We start from the raw sequence: 21,472 nt of genomic DNA on the forward strand, positions 1-21,472 counted from the left end.
GTGTGATGATAATATTATTTTGATATTAATGTTACTGCAACGATCTTCGTATCCTCAACATTCCATAATTTGTGACTACAATTTTAACGATATATTTTTGAGCGATATATATCCTGACAAATTTTTGAAATCAATTTTTCTTTAATGAAAATATACGATTCAGCTTAGCAATAGAAAGTCAAAGAATTACGCAAAAAAAAAGAGATAAATGATAAAATATTATATTTTTCAATTTTAATTGCGACTACAGATCTTACTTGAATAGAATTTAGAATTTAATTCTAAAGATGTATATACCATCCAATATAATAGATGACATCTATTGATATATTCGTTGAAGAAAAATATGTTCTCTAGATATTAGCAGAAGGTGTCTTTCGGGGTGACGTGTGGAAGCTATTAATTGATAATTGACAGGTTTCGAGGATTCGATCCCGATCTTTATCTCACATATACTTTAACGAGAAAAGTTTAAAACCGATGCAGCCAATCTCGGTTAAGCCGCAGGAAATGGAGAAGCTTTGCTTGCAGTTCTCTAGATTTGAGAGTCCCGCCTTCTCGTCGATAATCGAGTCATTATTTTTGTCATTACTGACACTGCAGCAGATGCTGAAGATAGCATCGCTGTACTAGTTGTTATATTTCTCAATAATATTGTCGAGATTTTTTTATGTTAAATCGTCAATCCTGCAAGCAGACAATCCCTCCCTTGTCGCGCAACATCGGGGCGTTTCAATTATTAATCGATGCGATTTTGTTCCTATTTTCAATCTTATTTTTCTCATGTTTATAAGTTATAGTGAATTCTGATAGGTTCAATTTATATGAGATATCTTATTTTTATCTCAAATAAAAATATAATAAAGAAACAGTTTTCCACATATAGAGATTTAAAAGAGGAATTTTAATTTATTTCTACTATATTTTTCGCTGTAATGTAAATCTCAAATCGTACACCTCAAAATAGGAATAATACTGCGGCTAATTAAATTACAAATTCCTTGTACTAATGTGAATCATTATTACATGCATAATGCAGATGTGAGGAAAAAGAAATCGTCTGGTGGAAGCTCGAGATATGATTGTGCAACCGTTGTCTCCACAAACTTAATAATTTATTATCTTGAGATATTGAGATTGATAACTATACTAATCTACATTAGATAAGAGAGACAGCGTTTATTGATTATTAGATACTGAAACGCGTTGATGATTTTTTTATCTATTATAATTAGTAAAATTATTTAATAAGGATTAAATTAAATTAGATTAGATTTTTTGGGAAGGTAAATTGTAGGGAAAGAAACAAAAAGTCCTCTTTCGCTCTCGCATTTATTTTTGATCGGAAATGCATTCGATTGAGATCACTATAAGTGTTGCAATCTCGTTTTAGTAAACTCATCAATTTAATAAGGCAAGATTTGTGCGTGTTGCTTAAATAAGTTTACTATAATTAATTTAGGGGAGGGGGAATTTCTCGATTCTAAAAATATTTACATTATTTAGTTTTTCATAATATACAAATTATTTTCAATTTTGTAATTTAATTCTTATGTGACAAATATGATATTATATTCCATTATTTATATTCGATAAAAATATATTATATGAAAATTTCTTACTTTTTATGATATATATATATATATATATAGATTATGCAAATAATTATAGCAAATTACATCGTTCGTTCGTAGTGCGGGGGAAATGGGAATACCAAGCGGCGGGATTATCGTGTATTAATGTAAAAATGTATTCGATTTACATATATGTATATGTTAATGCAATATGATATACACACGGCTGTTTCTTCAGAATCGACGCACGTTAACGCTTTTGCAACATACTATACTTATTACACGTCACTTATCCTCTATTATAAGCGCAGTGTAATAATGACTTTTACGTTGATATCGATCTTTCAATTTGTAACACAAACACGTCTACGAAGCTAGCATCTTAGCGATTATTCCTCCTCCCTTTTCCCTTTCTCGTGTTGTAATAATATTTATGACTGATTCACGCGATAATTTTATGTTCTGTTTGCTATTCTATATGTATTTCTGAATAAATTGCGAGTAACGCGCGATTTGAAAGAGAGACAACTGGAAACATTTCTTAATCGAGACCTTGATATTTTTCTTATTATTAGCAGATGACAAGTTGATGGACAGTCGGGGAAATTGTATAATCGCTTTTTCATGGAATATGTATGTGTGTGTATGTATGCCACACGATTCATTATATACATATGCGAATGTTTGATTGGCTGAAATTAATATATGTATGTAAACGTTATTACCTTACAAAAAAAAAACTATCAATAAAAAATATGTACATGTTAATAAAAAAGAAAGACATTGTCAGTGCTGAATACTAGAGTAGAATTATTGCGTTTTGCAAATATTGCAGTTCAACATCTCCATTATTATAAATCGAATATAACAACTTTGAGCAATTAAAAGTAGTACATTTTTGTACACTCAGCCTATAAATTATAAAAACTCAAGCCGACATTTACAAACCAAAAAAAAACCGCTCGATATCATGGATTAGATAAGTGAGATATTGTATTTGACTAAAATTTTATGTTTTTGAAAACTACTTAAAAATGCTTCTGTTAATTATAGAAAGTTCAAACATTATCGAAATGCAATGGTTGCAATACGCAATTATATAACAATTTAAGATAATAATCTTATTTACTATATCTTAACTGTACAAAATTCTTAAACAACACAACACTAGGATATTTCGTCTATCGTAGAATGTCTGTGTTTAATTATTTTTAGTCTCTTTATATATTAAAGATATATATATATATATATTAGTACATTGAAAGTTTAGCTCCAATGTGAATAATAAAGAAAGAAAAAAAGAGAGGGAGAGAAAATTTATGAAAAGTGACGAAGATATATACGCTCGCGTTTAAATCAATACATCGCGAATATGAAATTACCCGTATTATAAATTGTTTCTTATCAGATTCACAACTCGAATACTTAGGCTACAACAATTTCAACAATGTTACATCTCTCGTAGGTACTCTTTCTCTCAGTTTGAATCGCAATCCTGAAGGTTTTCTCGCGATGAACATGTCGTGAATCCATAACGTATCCGTTATGTACGTGAACGAAAAATCTTCATAGAGCCTAAATCCTTGACTCGCTCGAACACTTCTAAAGATCAGTCTTGGTGTAGAGTCCGCGACCAGTCGAACTCTATTCCCGTGTCTATGTCAATCATGATTTCTCTCATCATGATTTCTTGTAGAATATTTTTTTGATAGCTTCTTTCCTTTCTGGCGACACGAGAGCCAGTGGCGTCTTCCCTTGTCGATTCTGTATATTGGTCTGACCACCGGCTTGTATTAAGAGACGGCAGACCTCCTTCTGCTTCTCCAAAGTCACGGCATTCGAAACTGCCGCGACCATGTGCAACGGCGTATTGCACATGTAATTGGTCTCGTTCACGATCCTTGAAGTAGCCTTGCACAGTAGCACCTGTTGAACGCGAAAAAATCCTGTGTCTAATTCCCATGAACGAAAACTGTCACGATATATCGCGCATCGCGTGCACGATACAAAAATTTAATCCCTCCCCGAATTGAATCTCTTTCTAGAAGTTATCTTATAAAAAATTTATTTTTATAAAGATTAATTTTTTTAAGGAATTTCTTTAAAAAAAATTATATTTTAAAGAATATTTAGAATATCCCTTCTGCATCCTTTTTATTTTATGATTTTTTAATCAACAATTGGTTTTATACTCTCTGAATGTACCATTTATAAATTAAGGGAATTATGTTAATTATTATTAATATAAGTAAATTTTAATGTGAATTTATTATTAAATAAATGCCTTCTATGTATGAGAGAGATAAAGAATGATGCTTTAATAGGTATATTTTTTCTGTTAAGCAAGAAACAAATATCGTATGTATTATGTAAATGCGACAGGAGAAAACGCGTCAGATAACCACCAAATTGATTTTTCATTAACGCCCGACACATATAACACGGTATTGTTTTGTAATTGTTGAATATGATAATCCATTATCGACATAATGAAGTTCATGTCATGAGGCTATCGCGCGAGCTTCTGGATAAACAGAGTGCAAGTATTATTCCTTATTCTCTATAACCATTTCTGATTGATAGATATTTTTCACTACTCAGACATGAAAGAAGAGATTAAGAATGAATAATGTCTCATTTGAATACATTATAATTGAACTTTAATCACAATTAAGCTACAAATATATATATATAAAGGTTTGCTTGAAATCAGCTGTTTACATGAAATTGTCAGAAAATTAGTGCGGGAAACTCTCGCATAATTTTGAAAATTTAAAAATTAAGAAGAAAAAAAACTTCATTGTCTCTGTACATCGAAACAGTTCGCTGTAAGAGAATCGCGAAACTTTTTATATTGTATATCGACAGTCGTGAAGATGATTTCTTGGTAATTTCAATCAGCAGACCGCATTGCAGACCGTATAAATATCATTATATCAAAATGCAATATCCCACGATATGTGACAATATTGTCGAAAATTTTGAGAAGGAAAATCTCTCTTCGGGTGAATTACCTTGACGAGCGCGGGATCGCAACTCAACGAGGCCGCCATATGTAAAGCGGTGTCGCCGCGCTTGTTCTCTTTGATATTGAGATCCGCGCCGTTTTCCAATAGCAGACGCGTCGTAACCAAGGACTTGATACCCCGTCCGGTAGGATCGTGCGATTCGACCGCTACGTGAAGAGCGGTTTTACCTGGAACGACACACAAACACGCGTTCTCATCCTGCTTATCTCAGATCGACAATCTCGATCACCCTCTTTAATCTCGCCTCTATGCTCAACTAACCGTCGTAATTGCAGTTGGAGAGATTAAAAACGGAGTTGCCTTCAAGCGTCTTCAACGTTAACAACTCCGCCAAGACCTCCCCGTGAGAATCGCCTCGAGCCGCGACAGAGTGTATCAGCGTGTCACCCTGAAATGAAAAGAATGATAGTAGCATTGGAAAACTTGTTTGCATAAAATGCATAAAATTATCTTTAAAATTACATCTTTCGTTAAACACGTTTCATTACGTTTGCTCCTCTCTTTCAAGAGCATATCGCCATTATCCGTTAATCACTTATCCGTTAAGAAATGACTTCAGACAAAATGTCTGAACTTTCAGGTAAACGACTTTGATGATTAAGACAGATTGTCTGAAATTATTGTACTTTCAATGATTGTATACAGTTAGTCGCTTGAAAATATATGTATTTATTAAGAAATAACCGTGCGATTATTATTTTAGCAATGAGAAAACTTTTTCCACCTAATAGAAATCATTTTTCGCGTACGAAGACTCATCCGAATGTAATACACACTCGATTAAAATAAGAATGATCGTATGTAAGCGCGATTAATGAACCACCCTGCAAAAACTATGAGTTTCTCGAGTCTATGATAAGGAATCAGACATATGTGAGAAAACTCACATGTAGGAGATATAATCTTTGGTTGATATCCAGCCCTTTCTGCAACATCGTGGCGGCCAGATATCCGCTGACGTATGGCATTTCCGGACAATTCATAGCGGCCAAGTACAAAGCGTCCTCGCCGCGATTATTCACCATCGATAAAGCGCCCGGCATGTTGCCCAATCTCTCGACCAACGGCGCCAAATACGCTTTCTTCCTCGTTAATTCTTCCGGATTGCCCACCAGACACATCAATGCCCTATTATTTATATAATATGCATATAATCATAACATTAACATGACGCGATGTCGAATTAAAGGCCGGTAAATCGAATATTTTTTTATTTAAAATGTCTTGTAAGATCTTCGTACATAAAAAACAAATTAATGAAAAATATTTTATAATATTGTTAATTAATTACACAGCATATTTATTACACACACACACACATATATATATATATATATATATATATATATATATATATATTTTGATTTTAGTAATTAAATTGTATTATATTTAAATGACAGGGTTAATTTTTTTAATGATTACATAAAAATGGTATATTCGATGATATCAATCAATATATTTAAATATATGTATAAAATTATAAAGGACGAAGAATCTTTTTACACATATGTGCTTTATTAATACGTTTACATAGAAAATGATACGAGTCACACTTACGTATCGCCGTCCTCGTCCGCGGCTGCTAATTCCTCTACGGATTTCTTCAAGAGATTACTCATGGCTCTTTCCACTTCCTTAGGATGCAATCCTTCCTTTAATCTCTCGCTCGCTCTTACGGATGGCAAGTTTAACGAAGGCCACGGTAATATGCCCCGAATCGAGTTTCTGTCGCAATTAACCGGGTCGTTAACCACACGTTTTATATTTCATATTTATTCATGCGAGAGTCATCATAATTATAATTTAATACGCGTAATATAAAAACTATAGCTTTCATGAAAATTAAAATTATGTTGAAGAATCGAATAAAAAGAAGATATTTATTCGTATGTAATGCGAGAGAGTTCAGAGATTACTACTTCCAATTTATAATTAGTCTTTGTATTTTTTTCAACGATCTTAAAAAAAAAATGACATTGTCAGAAGACTTAAATAATTAATCCATATCCGAGAAGAAAAAAAAGAGGCTTTACTTTAATAGGATTATCTTGTTCAAATTTGGCGAGAAATTTTTAATTTGTATTTATATATTATCTAATAAAAATTTTGTTTATAAATTTTTTTCACACTTTTTTTCGTCAATATTTCACGAATTATTTTACTTATTTTCCTCTCATAATTATAAATATTTCGCATCCAGGAAATTTTGTTCGAGCTTACCTCTGCGGACGACTGGATACAAATGAGGAGAAGACCATCGGTGGTATCTGATAATTATTAGGTACAAATGTCGATGACGCTTGGTTGTATCTTTTCTCTCCGTTGGTACGAAACATCGCGTATTTCTTCCGAGATGCGTTTTGTTCGGTCATCTTCGCGGATCTCTCGTTATCATTTGAGGCGATATTCGACACGTCGACCTGACGGTTCTTTACGCTCGCCTCGTAATATCCTTGATCCAGACTGCGAGTCGTTTCGGAGCGCGATTCAACCGCGCAATTCACGAGCGTGCCTCCGCTGGTGCTCCGCTTGTTCGTGTAAACCGACATGAGATCGCTGATGGGGTTCGCGTTAAGTACGCTCAAACAGATCGGCTTTTCGCTGTTTCGCGCGTCGCTCGCGGGACACTCCCGCTCCAGATTGTTCTTCAACGTTTCTCGTATCGGGGGAACGCACCGATCGTTGTAGCTTGACGAAAAACACGGGGCATTCGAGGCTACTTGCGGCTTCTTTAGCGATTCTTTGCGTTGCTTGTCCTCCTCTATGACCTGCTCGACGAGCTGCAGCAACGCGCAGTCGATGGTATCGCTGCTGTTGACGATGGTGCCCGAGGAATCGTAGGTGCCCGTCCAATCGGACAGCGTCTCGCCGAGTTGTTCCTCGAGCTGGTAATTCAGGGGTGTCTGATAATTCAACGGGCTGGACACGTCGCTGTAGGATTGATTAGAAGACGACGACGAGGAGGACAATAAAGCCTGTGGCACTCGATAAGTCGAGGCGACCTGAACGAAAGAGATACGTCCGATTAATTCGAAATTACCTGCTATCGTGCGTGACAAATATCAGCAACTGCGACATAAATTCGTACAAGTTGTCAGATAGTTGTTCGACTATTTTACGAGACTCCGTGGAACCGTGATAAAAGCATGTTTTATGGATAGAACGAAACGATGTATCGGTTGCGAAGTTTTAAATATTCAAACTTTTTTTTATTAAAAGCTTCTTTTCTCCTACATTGCGTATAATGAATTTAATATCCGACAATAGAATGCTCTAAGATATTTTATGAAAAGCTATAAAAACATACTGAAAAAATGACATTATTATATCAAATATCGATAACATCGTAAAAGATACAGTCCGTTGAATGTATAACAAAGATATCGTCTACAAAAATAATCACCAGGTTTTAAGGTGAATCGCACCAGCTTGATACCGATCTACTTGCAGCGAATAAATTCAGTAAGTCTGTAAAAGTGATTCTACAGAGCGGCTCTACTCGGCTTTATTCCGCTCGATCGAGATCGCGATTTAGGATGCGATAATCGTTATTTAATATCGATTCTTTTCGACGGATCGCTCTTTTCATTGCGCGCCGCGGCTCTTTACTTATTCCAAGCGCTGTTTATACTCGCGTCGCTCTTCATGCATTTATGCGGATTATCGGGCTGCGAGGCTTACCTGCGGTGAACCGAGCGGACTGCCGATGACGTTGACGTGCATCTGCGGCGATTCCGAGTTCGTCGCCGAACCGGGTGACTGAGCGCGACTCGAGGCCCGACTGTTCGACCTCGAGACGACGTAGTTGTAGCCGCTCGACGGGGAATCGGACCAGGTTCTCGCGCTTCTCGGCGATGGGATCGAGTGACTACCGGCGTCTGAGAGTATCGCCGCTTGAAAGCCGTCTCGCGACAGGATGTCCATCAAGGACTCTTCTCCCGGCTCGTTGACGATTATGGAGGGAAGTGTCGCGGTCTGAAATAAGATAAATCCTTTCTCGTTTAACTAACGATAAGTAGAACGACTTGGGAAATTTTTCTGGTGTTTTATACCAATATAATAATTTCAGTCGTGTGTAATTTATGCTCTACCTCATCGATCGATTAAATAATTATGTAATCGCGCACACGATTGATATACATAAGGAAACAATATTTGTAATTGTTAACCAATTTTTTTTTTTTTTTCTTAAGATGTAAAGTCGCAAAGTTTTGTTTGCATAAAGGAAAGTTAATAGTTAAAAATAATAATATGATTATTTAGTATGTATCAAATGTGATATTCGCAGATTAATCAATTTGATTTGTTTTTACATGATATTAAATGGTAAATGTAATTATTATCAAAATATTTCATATTAATAAAAAAATAGACATAATTAACTTTCTTGAATTCTTCTCTTTTCGTAATTTCTATGTAAACTTTATCTGGAAGAAAAAATGCGTCTCAATATTCGAGCTCCCGTGATGTAACGATGATCTTAAGTGAGAACCGTGCACAATCTCGTAGGAACGTTATCGTACGTCGTATTACCACATAGTCTCAATAGCAATTTAATAGACTTACGTCACCGCTGGGATCTCCGCTGTGAAAGATATCATTCTCTCCGATCCAACCAGGGTCCATCGCCAGACCCGCGACTATAGCTCCGATCGACGACGACTGATTATTTCGGCAGTTTGAGTTTGATAGTTGATCCAAGCAGGGATTGAGTTTCTCGCTGTAATCTTTGTTTCTCAAAATCTGTTCGGCGGTCTTATCGTAGTCCACCGTCACGTGAGCTACCATGTCCACGCTATTGTTGACACGCGACAGACAGCTCACCATGGAATAAGGGTGGCCGGCCCGCAAAGATTGGTAATCGGGCTTGATCGGTCCCCGTTGTATCAGATCCCCGTGCTTCTGTCGTCGCTCCTGCTCGGCTTCCGAATCGTCGTCCAGGGAATTACGATCGTCCGGAGAGGGACGTCGTCGTTCCTCAACGTCGCGGATATTGAGCGGTAGGCAATTCTCGTTGTCGTCGATCGCGACAACGTCACGATCCTCGTTGTTGTTTACGTCTTCGTTATCCGACTGACTGCTCGCTCGCGACTTGCAGGTGTCCCGATGCTCCGCATTGTTCTCGCTGTTGACGCGACGCGTCGATCTATTCTCATTAACGTTCCCTTCGTTGTCATCGTTCTCGTCGCATGTGAAACGTAGATTCTCGATTTTCACGATTATGTCCTCGAACTTGATCAATTTCTCGCGAAGGTCTTTCTCGAGATCGAAGCTCTTGTCAGTATCTGCGCTCGAGCGACACGACGTATCCGGGCTGATGGATATATCTTCGGCCGATCCGTAACCCTCCTCCAAAGAGCTCACGGATGAACTGTCCGGAATCGAGACGCGTTGCAACGCACGCTCCTCGATTCGGATCAGCGTGATACGACCGGAATTCGCCATGTTAATTCTGGCTTTTTCCAATATTTCTGCAATCCTGATTAAAGACCGTCCTCGTATGTTTCCTCGCTAATTAATAATCCCTTTTAGTCCCGAAAATTCCGTTCCAATGTGAATCTGTGAAATAAATTGCCGCAAATTTTATAGATCATAGCATAAAGATAGATTCTATTAAATTAATTAATATTCATTTTACGAATATATTATTTAACTAAAAATAAAAATCATGTTAAAGATTCGTTAAAAAATATTTCTAAATATTTTCAATTTCATGTATTTATTTATTGCAGTTTGTAATTAAACATTATATTTATTTATATAATATTTTCATTAGATCTAATTCACCAATCTATATAATCGCTGAAATTTTTAATCAATATAGTAAAATATTCGATATCATTTAAATTATTTTAAAATTGCCCAAATAATGTCATATAAATTAATCTAAAAATCTATTATCTGAAAGTTAATGCATTTATGATGCATTTTATTATAGAAAACGATACGACGCACAGTATAATTTCTACATCTAAACAAACGATCGACGCAGTATATTCGGCAAGAATTGATAATAAAAATGTAATGAAATTTTTTGAAATATTTTTTCAAAAAATGAAATCTAATCATGTCTTTTCAAAACCGCATCGCTCTTTTTCTTCGCATCACAATTAAATGTATATACAACACCCACAATTACAAGTGCGATATTTCTTTTTTCTTTTTTGGAACTTTTCGCTTTTTTGGAAATTGTTGCCGTCGCAAAAGTATTTATAGAGCAACTTAGCGATACTAATAAATATGAATCTTTTCCGTTATGCGCGATTGATATCCTGGACAATGTTCTTTTTTTTTTTTTTTTTTATTTGACAGCTTTTTATCGTTCGATAACGCTTCATTAACATCGCGCATCGTATGCTTGACGCATAAAAAGAGGAAAACGACGCGTAATACGCATTCTTGCATAAATTTTTACCATATCAAGAAGCAGCTTACGCGGTAGCTGAAATAATGATTATCGATAAAAGAAATGTGCCAAGTCTTGTAACATCGTGCATGAAGAACAATCGTATTATAAATAGAGTTCGTTAAAAATATTACGACAATTTATGTTCCCGAGACAATAAAGATCATATTATTTAACAGACGATCGCTATATCGATGAATAATCGCTCATTAGATGCGTGATAAGACTTGATTAGTTTCAATCACTACAATTAACAATATCTCCTCAAATTGTTTTAAGATTTATATTATTAATTATTATGAATAATTAGTTTCATGCTATATATATATAGTTTGTGTGTATTTTATATACTATAATAATTTATCTTAAAACTAGTTGAAAACTTTTATTTCTGTAAAACATAAAACTTTTGGAAAAAAAAAATAGAAATATTAAAAATAATATTAATTAATTTTAATTAACTAGTTTTTCTCCTCTACATGAGATTATTATGATTTATATTTATTTAATATAATATTGTATTGTTGGAAAAATTTTCTAATCTTTTTCTTAAAATATAAAAAATAAAAAGAATTATAAACAGCATTTTAAATAATTCAATATAATGTGATTATAATTTTTTGTTGATAATTCAATTTTCAATCCATTTGCTGTTTTCGTTACTTTAAATTCGCTGCGAAAACTTTGATCGAGAAGGCCAAGAGATCGGATCTTCTTGACCGGATATTCGATTAAGAAATTTTTCTAATAATACAATCCTTACACTAGTGACTTAAACATCTATTTATATATAAAATAAAGCATACTGCGCTTAGATAAAAAGCAATAAAATTTATATAACAAAATTTATATAAACATTTATATAATCTAGCGATAATAAAAATCAGGATCATAAATTTTTTTTTTAATTTAGAGAATTTTTCACATCTCACGAACAAAATTGTCTATTTAAATTCTGATAAAGTTTTCTATAAAGTTTTTCAATTCACGCTTCCAGAATTTTGCCAAAAATATTATAACTGTCGAATTGATCTCTCTCCTGATAAAAATAAATTAGGAAACTCCTTCATAAAACATACATACATTGATATAAATACATTAAGATATAAAATAAGTAAAAAATATTAATAAAATTTGTACGAATTGTGTATATCTTGTAAAACATAATCTAAACTTTTAAGAGTCTCATAAATTAATTTTCTATTCCCTCTTAGTAAAGCATTTTTTGAGGCGTGTGTTTATATATAATTAGAAGCATCTATAATTAGAAGCAAATACATAATCAAAGACAACAAGAGAAAAACGCGCGCGATCATTAGAAAATTACCAGATTTCCAAGTAATAGTGTATTTAATTTGATGACAAAATTTATGTAGTTCTCGCCTGCATCAGACACGCAACTATCACGCACGCATAACTCGCAAGTATAAAATTATACTGCATAACAAAATTTTTATTGTACAAATGTAATAAAGTGTTTCTCTCTCTCTCTCTCTCTCTGTCTCTCCGCGATAAAAAAAATCAACGTTATAACGCTTCAAATCTATTTATCTTTCTCTCATCAATGATTATAGAGCGATAAAGGATGGATAATGAGAGATGTTTTCCAAGAATAAAACAGAGACGCAAATAGATAAGAAAATCTTATTCTTTGATATCTTATATAATTTTAGTCTTTAAAAACTAATAATTGTTCACAGAGACCGATATTTCAGCTTGAAAATTTATTTTAGAAAAATTCTACTTCAAGAGAGTTTATCGGCTGGATGTGTAAAAGTTAGAAAATTAGATTCTCTCTAACTTCTCCTTCCATGATTGTTTTTAATCCGTTAATTGATTCGCATGATAAATTAATTAAGCTACGGTTTATACATATATACACAGCAGGGTTTTTTTTTTTTCAAAAAACCTACAATTTTTATTTTATTTTATTTTATAGAATAATTTTTCTTTTATTCTTGTAAACCCATGTAACATATTCTTGCACAATTTTGCATACACGTGCAAAAAAAGAAAGTATAAAAAGATTGAGAGATATAATCGTGTCGTGAACGTTTCTCTAAATTTGATATATAAAAAAATCTAAAGATTTCATAGAAAATTCTTTTTTCTATTTATAAATCTCTATTAAAAAAAAAAAAAAAAACTGCGTTTACGTAATAGGATAATTAATTACCATCGGGTGTATCCTCGGGACAATCGAGGAATAGATGGAGGTTGCAAAATTGCGTCGCGACAGGATTGCGTTTTGCGATTAAAAAAAAAAAAAAAAACTCGTGTCGAAACTCGCTCTCGAATTCATCGAATCGCGCAAATCGCGGGTGTCAAAGTAACGCGCATTTCACGCGGCCTTCACTCGCGACAGACAAGCGCTCCGAAAGTCTTCGCTGGTCTTTTGCGCCGATCTCGTAAACTCTTATTATCGGCACGCGATACTTTACATTCCTCGCACTGCTTTCATATATCTTCGTCTTCGCGTATCACTCTCAAATGTTGCGTCTCTTCTTCAGAGCTCGATTTTTTTTTTCTTTTTTTCTTACGCGCTCGCACTTTACAAAGCCGATCCGCTCTTGATGTTTGCGTTTTGTAAAATCTAATTTAGAACGCGAGCATAGAGTCAATGTCCATGTGTGTATCTCATCATTTTTTGGAGGGGAAAATATATATATATTTTTTTTTAAATTTGATTAGATTTTCTCTTGGCAGCTTCAGCTACGCGAGAATCGAGTTCATCAGAACCTCGGCGAAAGACCTCATTTGTGATTCTGTGAACGATCCGGCGCACACTTACGTATGCACGCACGCACGTACGTACGCGCGCACGGGCGGACCGAACGCCCGCGCGTTCTTTCCGCGCGGCTTCGGAGCCAGTAGTCACAGTCAGTCGGATCGCGCGTGTACGCAACGACCTTCGACGCCGAAATGCTTCACGCCGCTCCAATATAATCGAGCCGACGACAACACACTCGCGGGATCCTTATCTCGCGTCCGTGACTTTTGCCGAATCGGCGACGAGGCCCCGTGAACGGTAGCGGTATCTCTCTGGCTTCTTCTTTTTCTTTCACGCCCCCGTCAACTTAAAAAAAAAAAAAAAAAAAAAATCTGCTGCTGCTACTCCTCTTTCTGGAATTTCCACATCCGCTCTTCCTCTTATTCTAATCGCGCGCGTACTTGCCGACGCGATCTGTCAAGGCCGCGGGACTCGCGAGACAAATCTGTCCCCCTCCCCGCCACCTCGACAACTCGACACTCTCGTGCGACGCAAACGTGCCGATCCGGAGCGATACGCGCGCGCGACTGCGGATCGGCTCATTGACGCGTGCCGACGACCCGCCGACGCGTCGCCTCCGTCATAATCGCATTCCCCCCAGTAACGTAGCTAGTTTCCCGCAGGGAGGATCGATTCATATAATTCTTTTGGGCTTAACGAACTTACGGACTCGAGTTCACTGCGGATACTCACGCCACGATGACACATCGTGCACATCCACAAATACACATTTCCGACTCTGTATCCTCTAATTAGTGCGTGATTAGCCGATTAGTATCGCATCATCTGACATCTCTCATATCTCGTATCCCATCATAAGACGTTGATTGAAATTAAGAGAAAGGATTAACCTTTTGAGGACGGCTATTTATATATATGTATTGTATATAATCAAACTCTTTTATAAAATTCGTAAAAAATATTTATTCAATGAAAATAAACATGATTTTTTTAATTGAAAATGAATCGAAGCATGACGTAATTCTTGAAGTAATGAGTTGCTCAGAGACGATCGGTTGCATCTTACACAATCTAACTTTGACTCTGATCTTTCCCCTTCTTTTCTAATCGACTACGAACGATGCGTCTTCTCTGTTTTCTTTTCTTACCAGGCTCATTGATTGAATAAGAGAAAGGAAATGCCTATCGACAAGTTTCTCTGAATGTTCTCCTGCGTTTATTCTTCTTCCGCTTTCAATTGATTTCGCATGTTGTGTGTGTATGATATTGATAATTTCTCTGATCAATTGAACTATGAAGTCACCGAATTGATTTCAGTTTTAGAAAACTTCAAATTTTATGAGGGAAGTGAGTGGAATTATATAAGAAAATACGATATTTATTGAGTAAGATTAAAAAGTGATATACATATATTTTTGCCGTCTTTGAAAACAAAAACTTTGAAACGCATATATATATATATATATATATATATATATATATATATCTGCTGTTTTCAAAGGATTAAAGAAGTATTATATGCGTCTTCGAAAAGATAATTGATTGGGCATTGTCTCTTTTCGAAACAAACGCAAGATTGCTCTGACAGATTGCGTCGCAAGAATAAAGAAGCATCGGCATGTTACGTTAAGCAACTACACCATATCATTACACATATACACGTACACACGTATCGTATCGGAGATAATTCCGTTATCGTGCTCGCAAGCTTCTTTTGTGCTATCGAGCTTTCTTCTTACGTAATTTCGAGTTTTCAAGTTGATATAAGCGCGATACATGTTTTTTTCTTATTTTTAACATTTTAAAAGTCATTCTCTCTTTCTTTATATGTATATCGATCCAGTACAAGCGTGTAAAATAATTCTTGTAACTGTTAAACGTCACACAGTATTTCTAGAATTTTATCATCGCTTGTCATTATTTTTTATGCAAATTAGTACAAGATCTTTTACACGCTCCTAGTTTTAAACAATATATTCCTCTTTACAAACATTGTGTAAAATATTTATTTAAACGTATAGGCAAATAGTATATATTTTTTTTTATATATTCTGAATAAAAGGATCAAAATAAAAAAAAATTGACATTTATAATTTCTTAAGATAAATTACAAATTGTCTATTGTTACGGAAATTAGTTCTTGCTTTAGTATTACTAATACATTAAAAAAAAAAACTAAATTTTCCCTTCTTTACTTCGCTGCCTTCTTTTCTTTTAAAAAAAATATAACAAAATCTTTGCCAAAAGTTGAATGTCTCTTCTTGTATATAACACGGAAGAAGGAAATGAGATTTAAAAAGAACCGACTTTGCGCTAGATTATCATTCTCCTTATCTACTTTAATTGCAATGAGTTAAGAATCAATTTCCGTTCATCGTACGTACGGTCATGGATCGGATCGGATCCATCGTGGATTCGCGCATGCGTCGACGATGATGTCACCGTCGTTTGCGTCCTTTTCCACTCAGATACATATGTTCATTTGCGCGTGTACCATCGGTCATCTAATTAACGTTGCACGCACGTCAAAATGCGCAAAACTAAACTCTCTCTCTCCCTCGGGCATACGCAATGCAGTAAGTAACATGTGCATTAGTTTCTATGCATACGTATTATAACTGTATCTTATCTTTGGTGAGTCTGCGCATCGGTTCTTCTCTCTCTCTCTCTCCCTCTCTTTTGTTTTTATTTTTAACTTCACATTGGACTTTAGCTTAACGAGGTGTATTCAAGGCGCGCTGTCTCTGTTTTAACAATTGCACAACGTTACTCGCCACGCATAACATTTACGAAATGTTTATGAAGACCGAGGAATTGGAGGAGAGAAAAGGGAAAAAAAAAAGAAAAGAAAAGAACCGCGAGTCTTCTTCGTGACGGCATCATGTGCTCGTAAATGATTATTTACAGGGCGAATATTTTGTATGTTGAGTATAAATGGGCGATATTAAATATACAGGGTGTATTCTAAAAGGTGGAAAGTATTGCAATGAGAGATTCAGGACACAAAAGTAAAAGAAAAAATTCAACATAAACATATGTTCGATATAACCGCGTTTTCAAGTTATAGCTTGTTTTATTTTTCAATAGAATTAAGATAATTACGATTACAGGAAGTGCTCAAAATGACTATCTCTAACTTGAATACAGGCCTCAACACGTCTCATCATAGATTGTCTGACTTTTTCAAAAATTCCGGCTATTGCTTGAATTTCCCGGCAATCATCTTCGACACGTTGACGATGTATCTCGACGTTGTCAATGGGTGTTTTGTAAACAATGGATTTTAGATGCCCCCACAAGTAATAATCGAGTGGATTGAGGTCTGGAGAACGAGCTGGCCAAACAATAGGATCACCACGGCCTATCCATCTACCAGGAAACCGATATTCAAGTATGCTATCTCAACTCTATTGGAAAATAAAACAAGCTATAATTTGAAAACAAGATCATATCTGACATATGTTTATATGAACTTTCTCTCTTATTTTTGTGTCCTCTTATTTTTGAATCCCCCATCGCAATACTTCCCACTTTTTAGGATACATCCTGTATATCTTGATATTAAAAGAAACAACAAATAATGTGAAAGAGTATGAAAAGAAAAATCAAATCGACATTATTTTAAATAGAAATTTTAAGTATTCTCATATATATGTAAAAAAAAATATTTTCCCAATTTTACGTCCGAGGCATAAGTTATAGGATGCGCATTGAAATACCGCTGAAGGATATCAATGACACAAGTACTCGCAGAGACGCACGAGTACTTGCAGGTAATATAAATATTTACACAGATATCGTAGAAAAAATGTTGATGCATGTACAATATAATACATAAAACAATTATAATCAAAAAGCGCTCACTCTCGTCGATTATACAATAAACTTGTAGAAATATCCGATACGCTGAAGTGCGAAAAACAAATATCATATGGGAATATCACAGATTTACGAGAATTTAAACGAATTCTTACGAGTTCACGAATGATAACGGATTTCTCCCATTTGTTTCTTTTCTTTTATTTGGTGCACACACATGTTTGAGAATATAGATACATCTACTCTACAATAAATATCATCCCGTTCTCTCTCTCTCTCTCTCTCTTTCTCTATATAGATGTCTTTATTTTTAATATTAATTTTATATTTCTGTCTAACTCGTCGAATTACGCTAAATTTTTATCTCAGGCTACTCGATCGTATCCTGTCATATACAAAATAGGCGCGTCTTTTAATATTTTCTTTCTCCCTCCTCTTTATCCTTCGATCTCCCGCTTCCTTCGTTCCTCGCACTGACGAGTCGCACCATCGCGGAACCACTTCCGAGGAAGGCCGACCAGTTTGATTTGCATTCAGAGATCGAGTCGACTACGTCGTTCGTAAGCTAAATTAATCACCATCTCTTCACTGATCAACGAGAGAAACATTGTCAGGGTAAATAAACGTAAACAGATAGCATATTTGTTGTTAGAGATGAAGGATGGAGGAATCAACAATGTCGTAAACTGTGATACTAAATAGTATACATCTGTTTTGAATAAGATTTGAAAAATAATGATACATGTCAATATATATGTTAATTATTAAATATATTTGTGTATATGTATAGAATAAATATATATAGGAAAAAATGTGTTGTCGCATATTAACAAAGTAGCTTTAAACATAAATGTAGCCGCGATTTATAAAGCGGAGCATGTGTGACACACAAAAACGCACGAGGGGGAAAGCGGAGGCCAATCGATTCGCGTATGCAGATGAGAACACATACGGGCGATAAGAATATCCGTCTCTCTCTCTCTCTCTCTCTCTCTCTCTCTCTCTCTCTCTCTCGTCGCGAATAAAGGAGGTCGCCAAGTGCTCGAATCACATCGGGGACACCTCGAGTCCCAGAGATAGCGCCATGATTCGCGTGATCCAGATCGAGATCCGAATCCGGATGCGATCACGTCGCCAGATTACGCTCCGCGAGATAAGGTACTTTGCACCTAGGGCTGTATTCCGATTCCCCACCCGATATTATAGTACAATATATATACGTGATATATACGTGGGGAATCGGAAGAGACAGCATAGAATGTACATTTGTCGTTTTGAAAATTTTCCATTCATTAAATTAAAATTATATTACTATTGGAGTAGCTTATGTGCTTTTTCTTTTTTTAGAGATTTCGGATACAAATAATGGAATTTTAAATCGTGTAGACTAATATATTTCATCAATTAAAAGCAAATTCATCGAATATATAGATTTTATTTGAAAATGGCTGTGTGATATGAAGAAATGACGTGCGAATTGACGTAATTCTTATTTAAATGTCTGCAAGATTTGACGTGAATGATCAGAACCTGGAGATCGCGCGATATGATTTATTCTAAAATATCACCTTATGCAACGGTCTTATTTTTATAATGGAAAGGTGTATCGTGACGTCAATATATTGTATTACTTACTCGGAATCGGTATACCGAACAGAGTTTAGCCGCAAATAATCAATGATGCATTCGAATCTGCAATTAGTATGCAATTTTCTTGCGAAACATTTATCTGCCATTATATTCTCGACGTAACCAGTGACGTAAACAGTGTTAAACCCCGCTATGTTTATACGCCACATAGATTTATACGTCGCATTAAGATTAATCTCATTAGGATATCTTTGTGGCTCTCGTATCGTTTTCGGAAAAAGAAAAAAACTTTTTCTATAGAATTTTTCTTCTCACGCAAAACATTTCAAATATACTTGAAATTAATTCATTAATTCACTCGCTTAGTAAAATTACTCCTTCTTTTACTTACTTAAAAAAATAAAATTATTTTAAGAAATTTAATTTGGAGACTGCACGAAGGTAGTGTAAATTAATCTAAAAGTTAAAAGATAATGTTTAATTTGTTTTTAAATTCCATAAAAAAAAGAAAAACACGACCTTTCCTTTACACATATTCTGTTAATTATAAAAAGGTAGATACTTAAATAAAACTTCCATATCTTCCATATGCGAATTTGTAATATGGTAATAAAGTGACGATTTTGTTATCAATAGCAAGTAACAGTCTGCTGTGACAAAACATGTTTACGAACTGAATGACAATTTTTTTTCCCCTCCGATATTAGTTTTATTGATTCCTCGATTCCGAGTAAGTAATGCTCGTTCGGAAATATCTCGTCGAATGATTTTTTTTCCTGACATACTCGAGAATGATTACATAATGCTGGGTTATTTCTGTTCGAGCGCGCGGAATGCATAAAAACGCTTATTCTTGCCTATGCGCTCTTACATATATTACTCGACAAAATAATGCACATTTCAATTGAACGTTGCGATCTACAAAAACTTCGCGCGCATCTTCAATAAGGCTCGTGTATTTCCCGTGCGATTTAATGAAAGTAGATAAAACGCTTAACGTACGTTTCACCAAAAATAAACAAATATTTTATCGCAATAATTCACGCGAAATGTAGAAAGACAACGTTAACATAAGATAATAAATTCATATTATATAATTCATCAACAATAAAAAAATTTAAGGAAATAAATAATTATTTTTTATAGTTTTCCGATATCAGATTTCGAAAATGTTCTATTACGTCATCATAATTTGATAAACATAAAATAAGAAAAAAAAAAAGATTAGTTTGATATAGTTCGTTATATTACAGCTTAAAAGTAAGAATATTTTATATTATTATAATTTTTAGCCCAAAACAGTTATAAAGATCAAGATTTGTCTACCAAATATTGGGTGATGTCGCATAAAGATTGTAATTATTTACCTCGTAATTAGCATTGAATTCGTATTCAATATCTTGTATATATAAAACTTTATACATTATAATTTATATTAAATTCTTGTATAAATGTAAAAACTCGAAAATTTTATAATTTTGATATCCGTCATAATAATTTCGCTATTTTGATTCGAATTTTCACATTAGATTTTTAATCAGCGATCTAAGAAACTCTTAAGTTTATATAAGTAATCGAAAAATATTAGATTAATTAATTATTCACGATTCTTATATCTATTCTTAATTCTATAATTTACATTTTTTCCGCAATATAAATTCTATCTTTAATCTTACAAATATCTTATTAATTTTAATATATTTGCAATAAATTCTGGATTGAAAGTTTTGATAACATATTCGATTTTTGCTTCCATTGAGTCACGCGCACCTTACGTTCACATCCTCCTTTTTCCTTACGTAATCGTTGTCATAAAAGATACAGCGATTGTATACAAATTGTTGATTTTACCACGAATAACAGATATGTATATACGTAACCGAAGATTTTGCGAAAACCGTTAATCTTTCCCGCAATCCGTTAACTATTTTTCCGAGTATTCTCGTTCTCTCTTTCTCTCTCTCTCTCTCTCTCTCTCTCTCTTTAACATTTTCTTGTCAAGATAGGATAAAAATGACATTCGTGGTACGCAATAATGATTTCGCGATAGTGTATCGCAAAATGGTATAATTCTAATAAATAATTGATATCTTATTTTCTGTTTGATGCAAAGTAAAAGGAAGAGCACTTTGCAAGTGAGTTTGAGGTGCAATGTGCGCGCCTTTATCCCGTTTTCTCAAGAAATTCATATAACGTTTGTTGTTACCAGTTTTTTTTTTTTTCAACGCCGATCCGAGCAGATTTGGTAACATTTTTCCCTGAATTATGAAACAGGTTTTTCACGATTCTTCTTAATCCGCTGACGTTTTTTCATGGAAATACT

General features: G+C 34.6%; 1 protein-coding gene across 2 annotated transcripts; it reads right to left on the reverse strand.

Annotated features, from left to right (window-relative positions):
• Window positions 1-1,320: 1,320 nt before the first annotated feature.
• LOC138939747 (uncharacterized) lies at window positions 1,321-14,290 on the reverse strand. Of its 2 annotated transcripts, XM_070307862.1 has the most exons (10): window positions 14,181-14,290; window positions 13,186-14,085; window positions 9,170-10,162; window positions 8,285-8,578; window positions 6,824-7,605; window positions 6,161-6,328; window positions 5,491-5,731; window positions 4,865-4,991; window positions 4,589-4,770; window positions 1,321-3,500 (listed from the first exon to the last, which is right to left on the reverse strand). In XM_070307862.1, exons 3-10 carry the CDS (start codon window positions 10,046-10,048, stop codon window positions 3,255-3,257), a joined length of 2,919 nt encoding a protein of 972 aa, XP_070163963.1. In that variant the 5' UTR covers window positions 10,049-10,162; window positions 13,186-14,085; window positions 14,181-14,290; the 3' UTR covers window positions 1,321-3,254. The 2 variants fall into 2 exon arrangements, with proteins under 2 accessions (XP_070163963.1, XP_070163962.1); XM_070307861.1 differs by having other exon boundaries at window positions 13,186-14,290.
• Window positions 14,291-21,472: the final 7,182 nt, after the last annotated feature.

This window comes from Polyergus mexicanus, unplaced genomic scaffold (assembly GCF_030449975.1).
Source record: "Polyergus mexicanus isolate NDT 795.1 unplaced genomic scaffold, iyPolMexi1.0 SCAF_15, whole genome shotgun sequence".
Classification (NCBI taxonomy): Eukaryota; Metazoa; Arthropoda; class Insecta; order Hymenoptera; family Formicidae; genus Polyergus; species Polyergus mexicanus.

Excerpts from the sequence above, each read along its gene's own strand:
- LOC138939747 (XM_070307862.1), bottom strand. The coding sequence starts at position 10,048 with ATGGCGAATTCCGGTCGTATCACGCTGATCCGAATCGAGGAGCGTGCG. Across the intron at positions 6,329-6,823 it reads GTATCCAGTCGTCCGCAGAG|AAACTCGATTCGGGGCATAT; the intron begins GTAAGCTCGAAC and ends TAATTGCGACAG. Across the intron at positions 5,732-6,160 it reads GCGGACGAGGACGGCGATAC|GGCATTGATGTGTCTGGTGG; the intron begins GTAAGTGTGACT and ends TATAAATAATAG.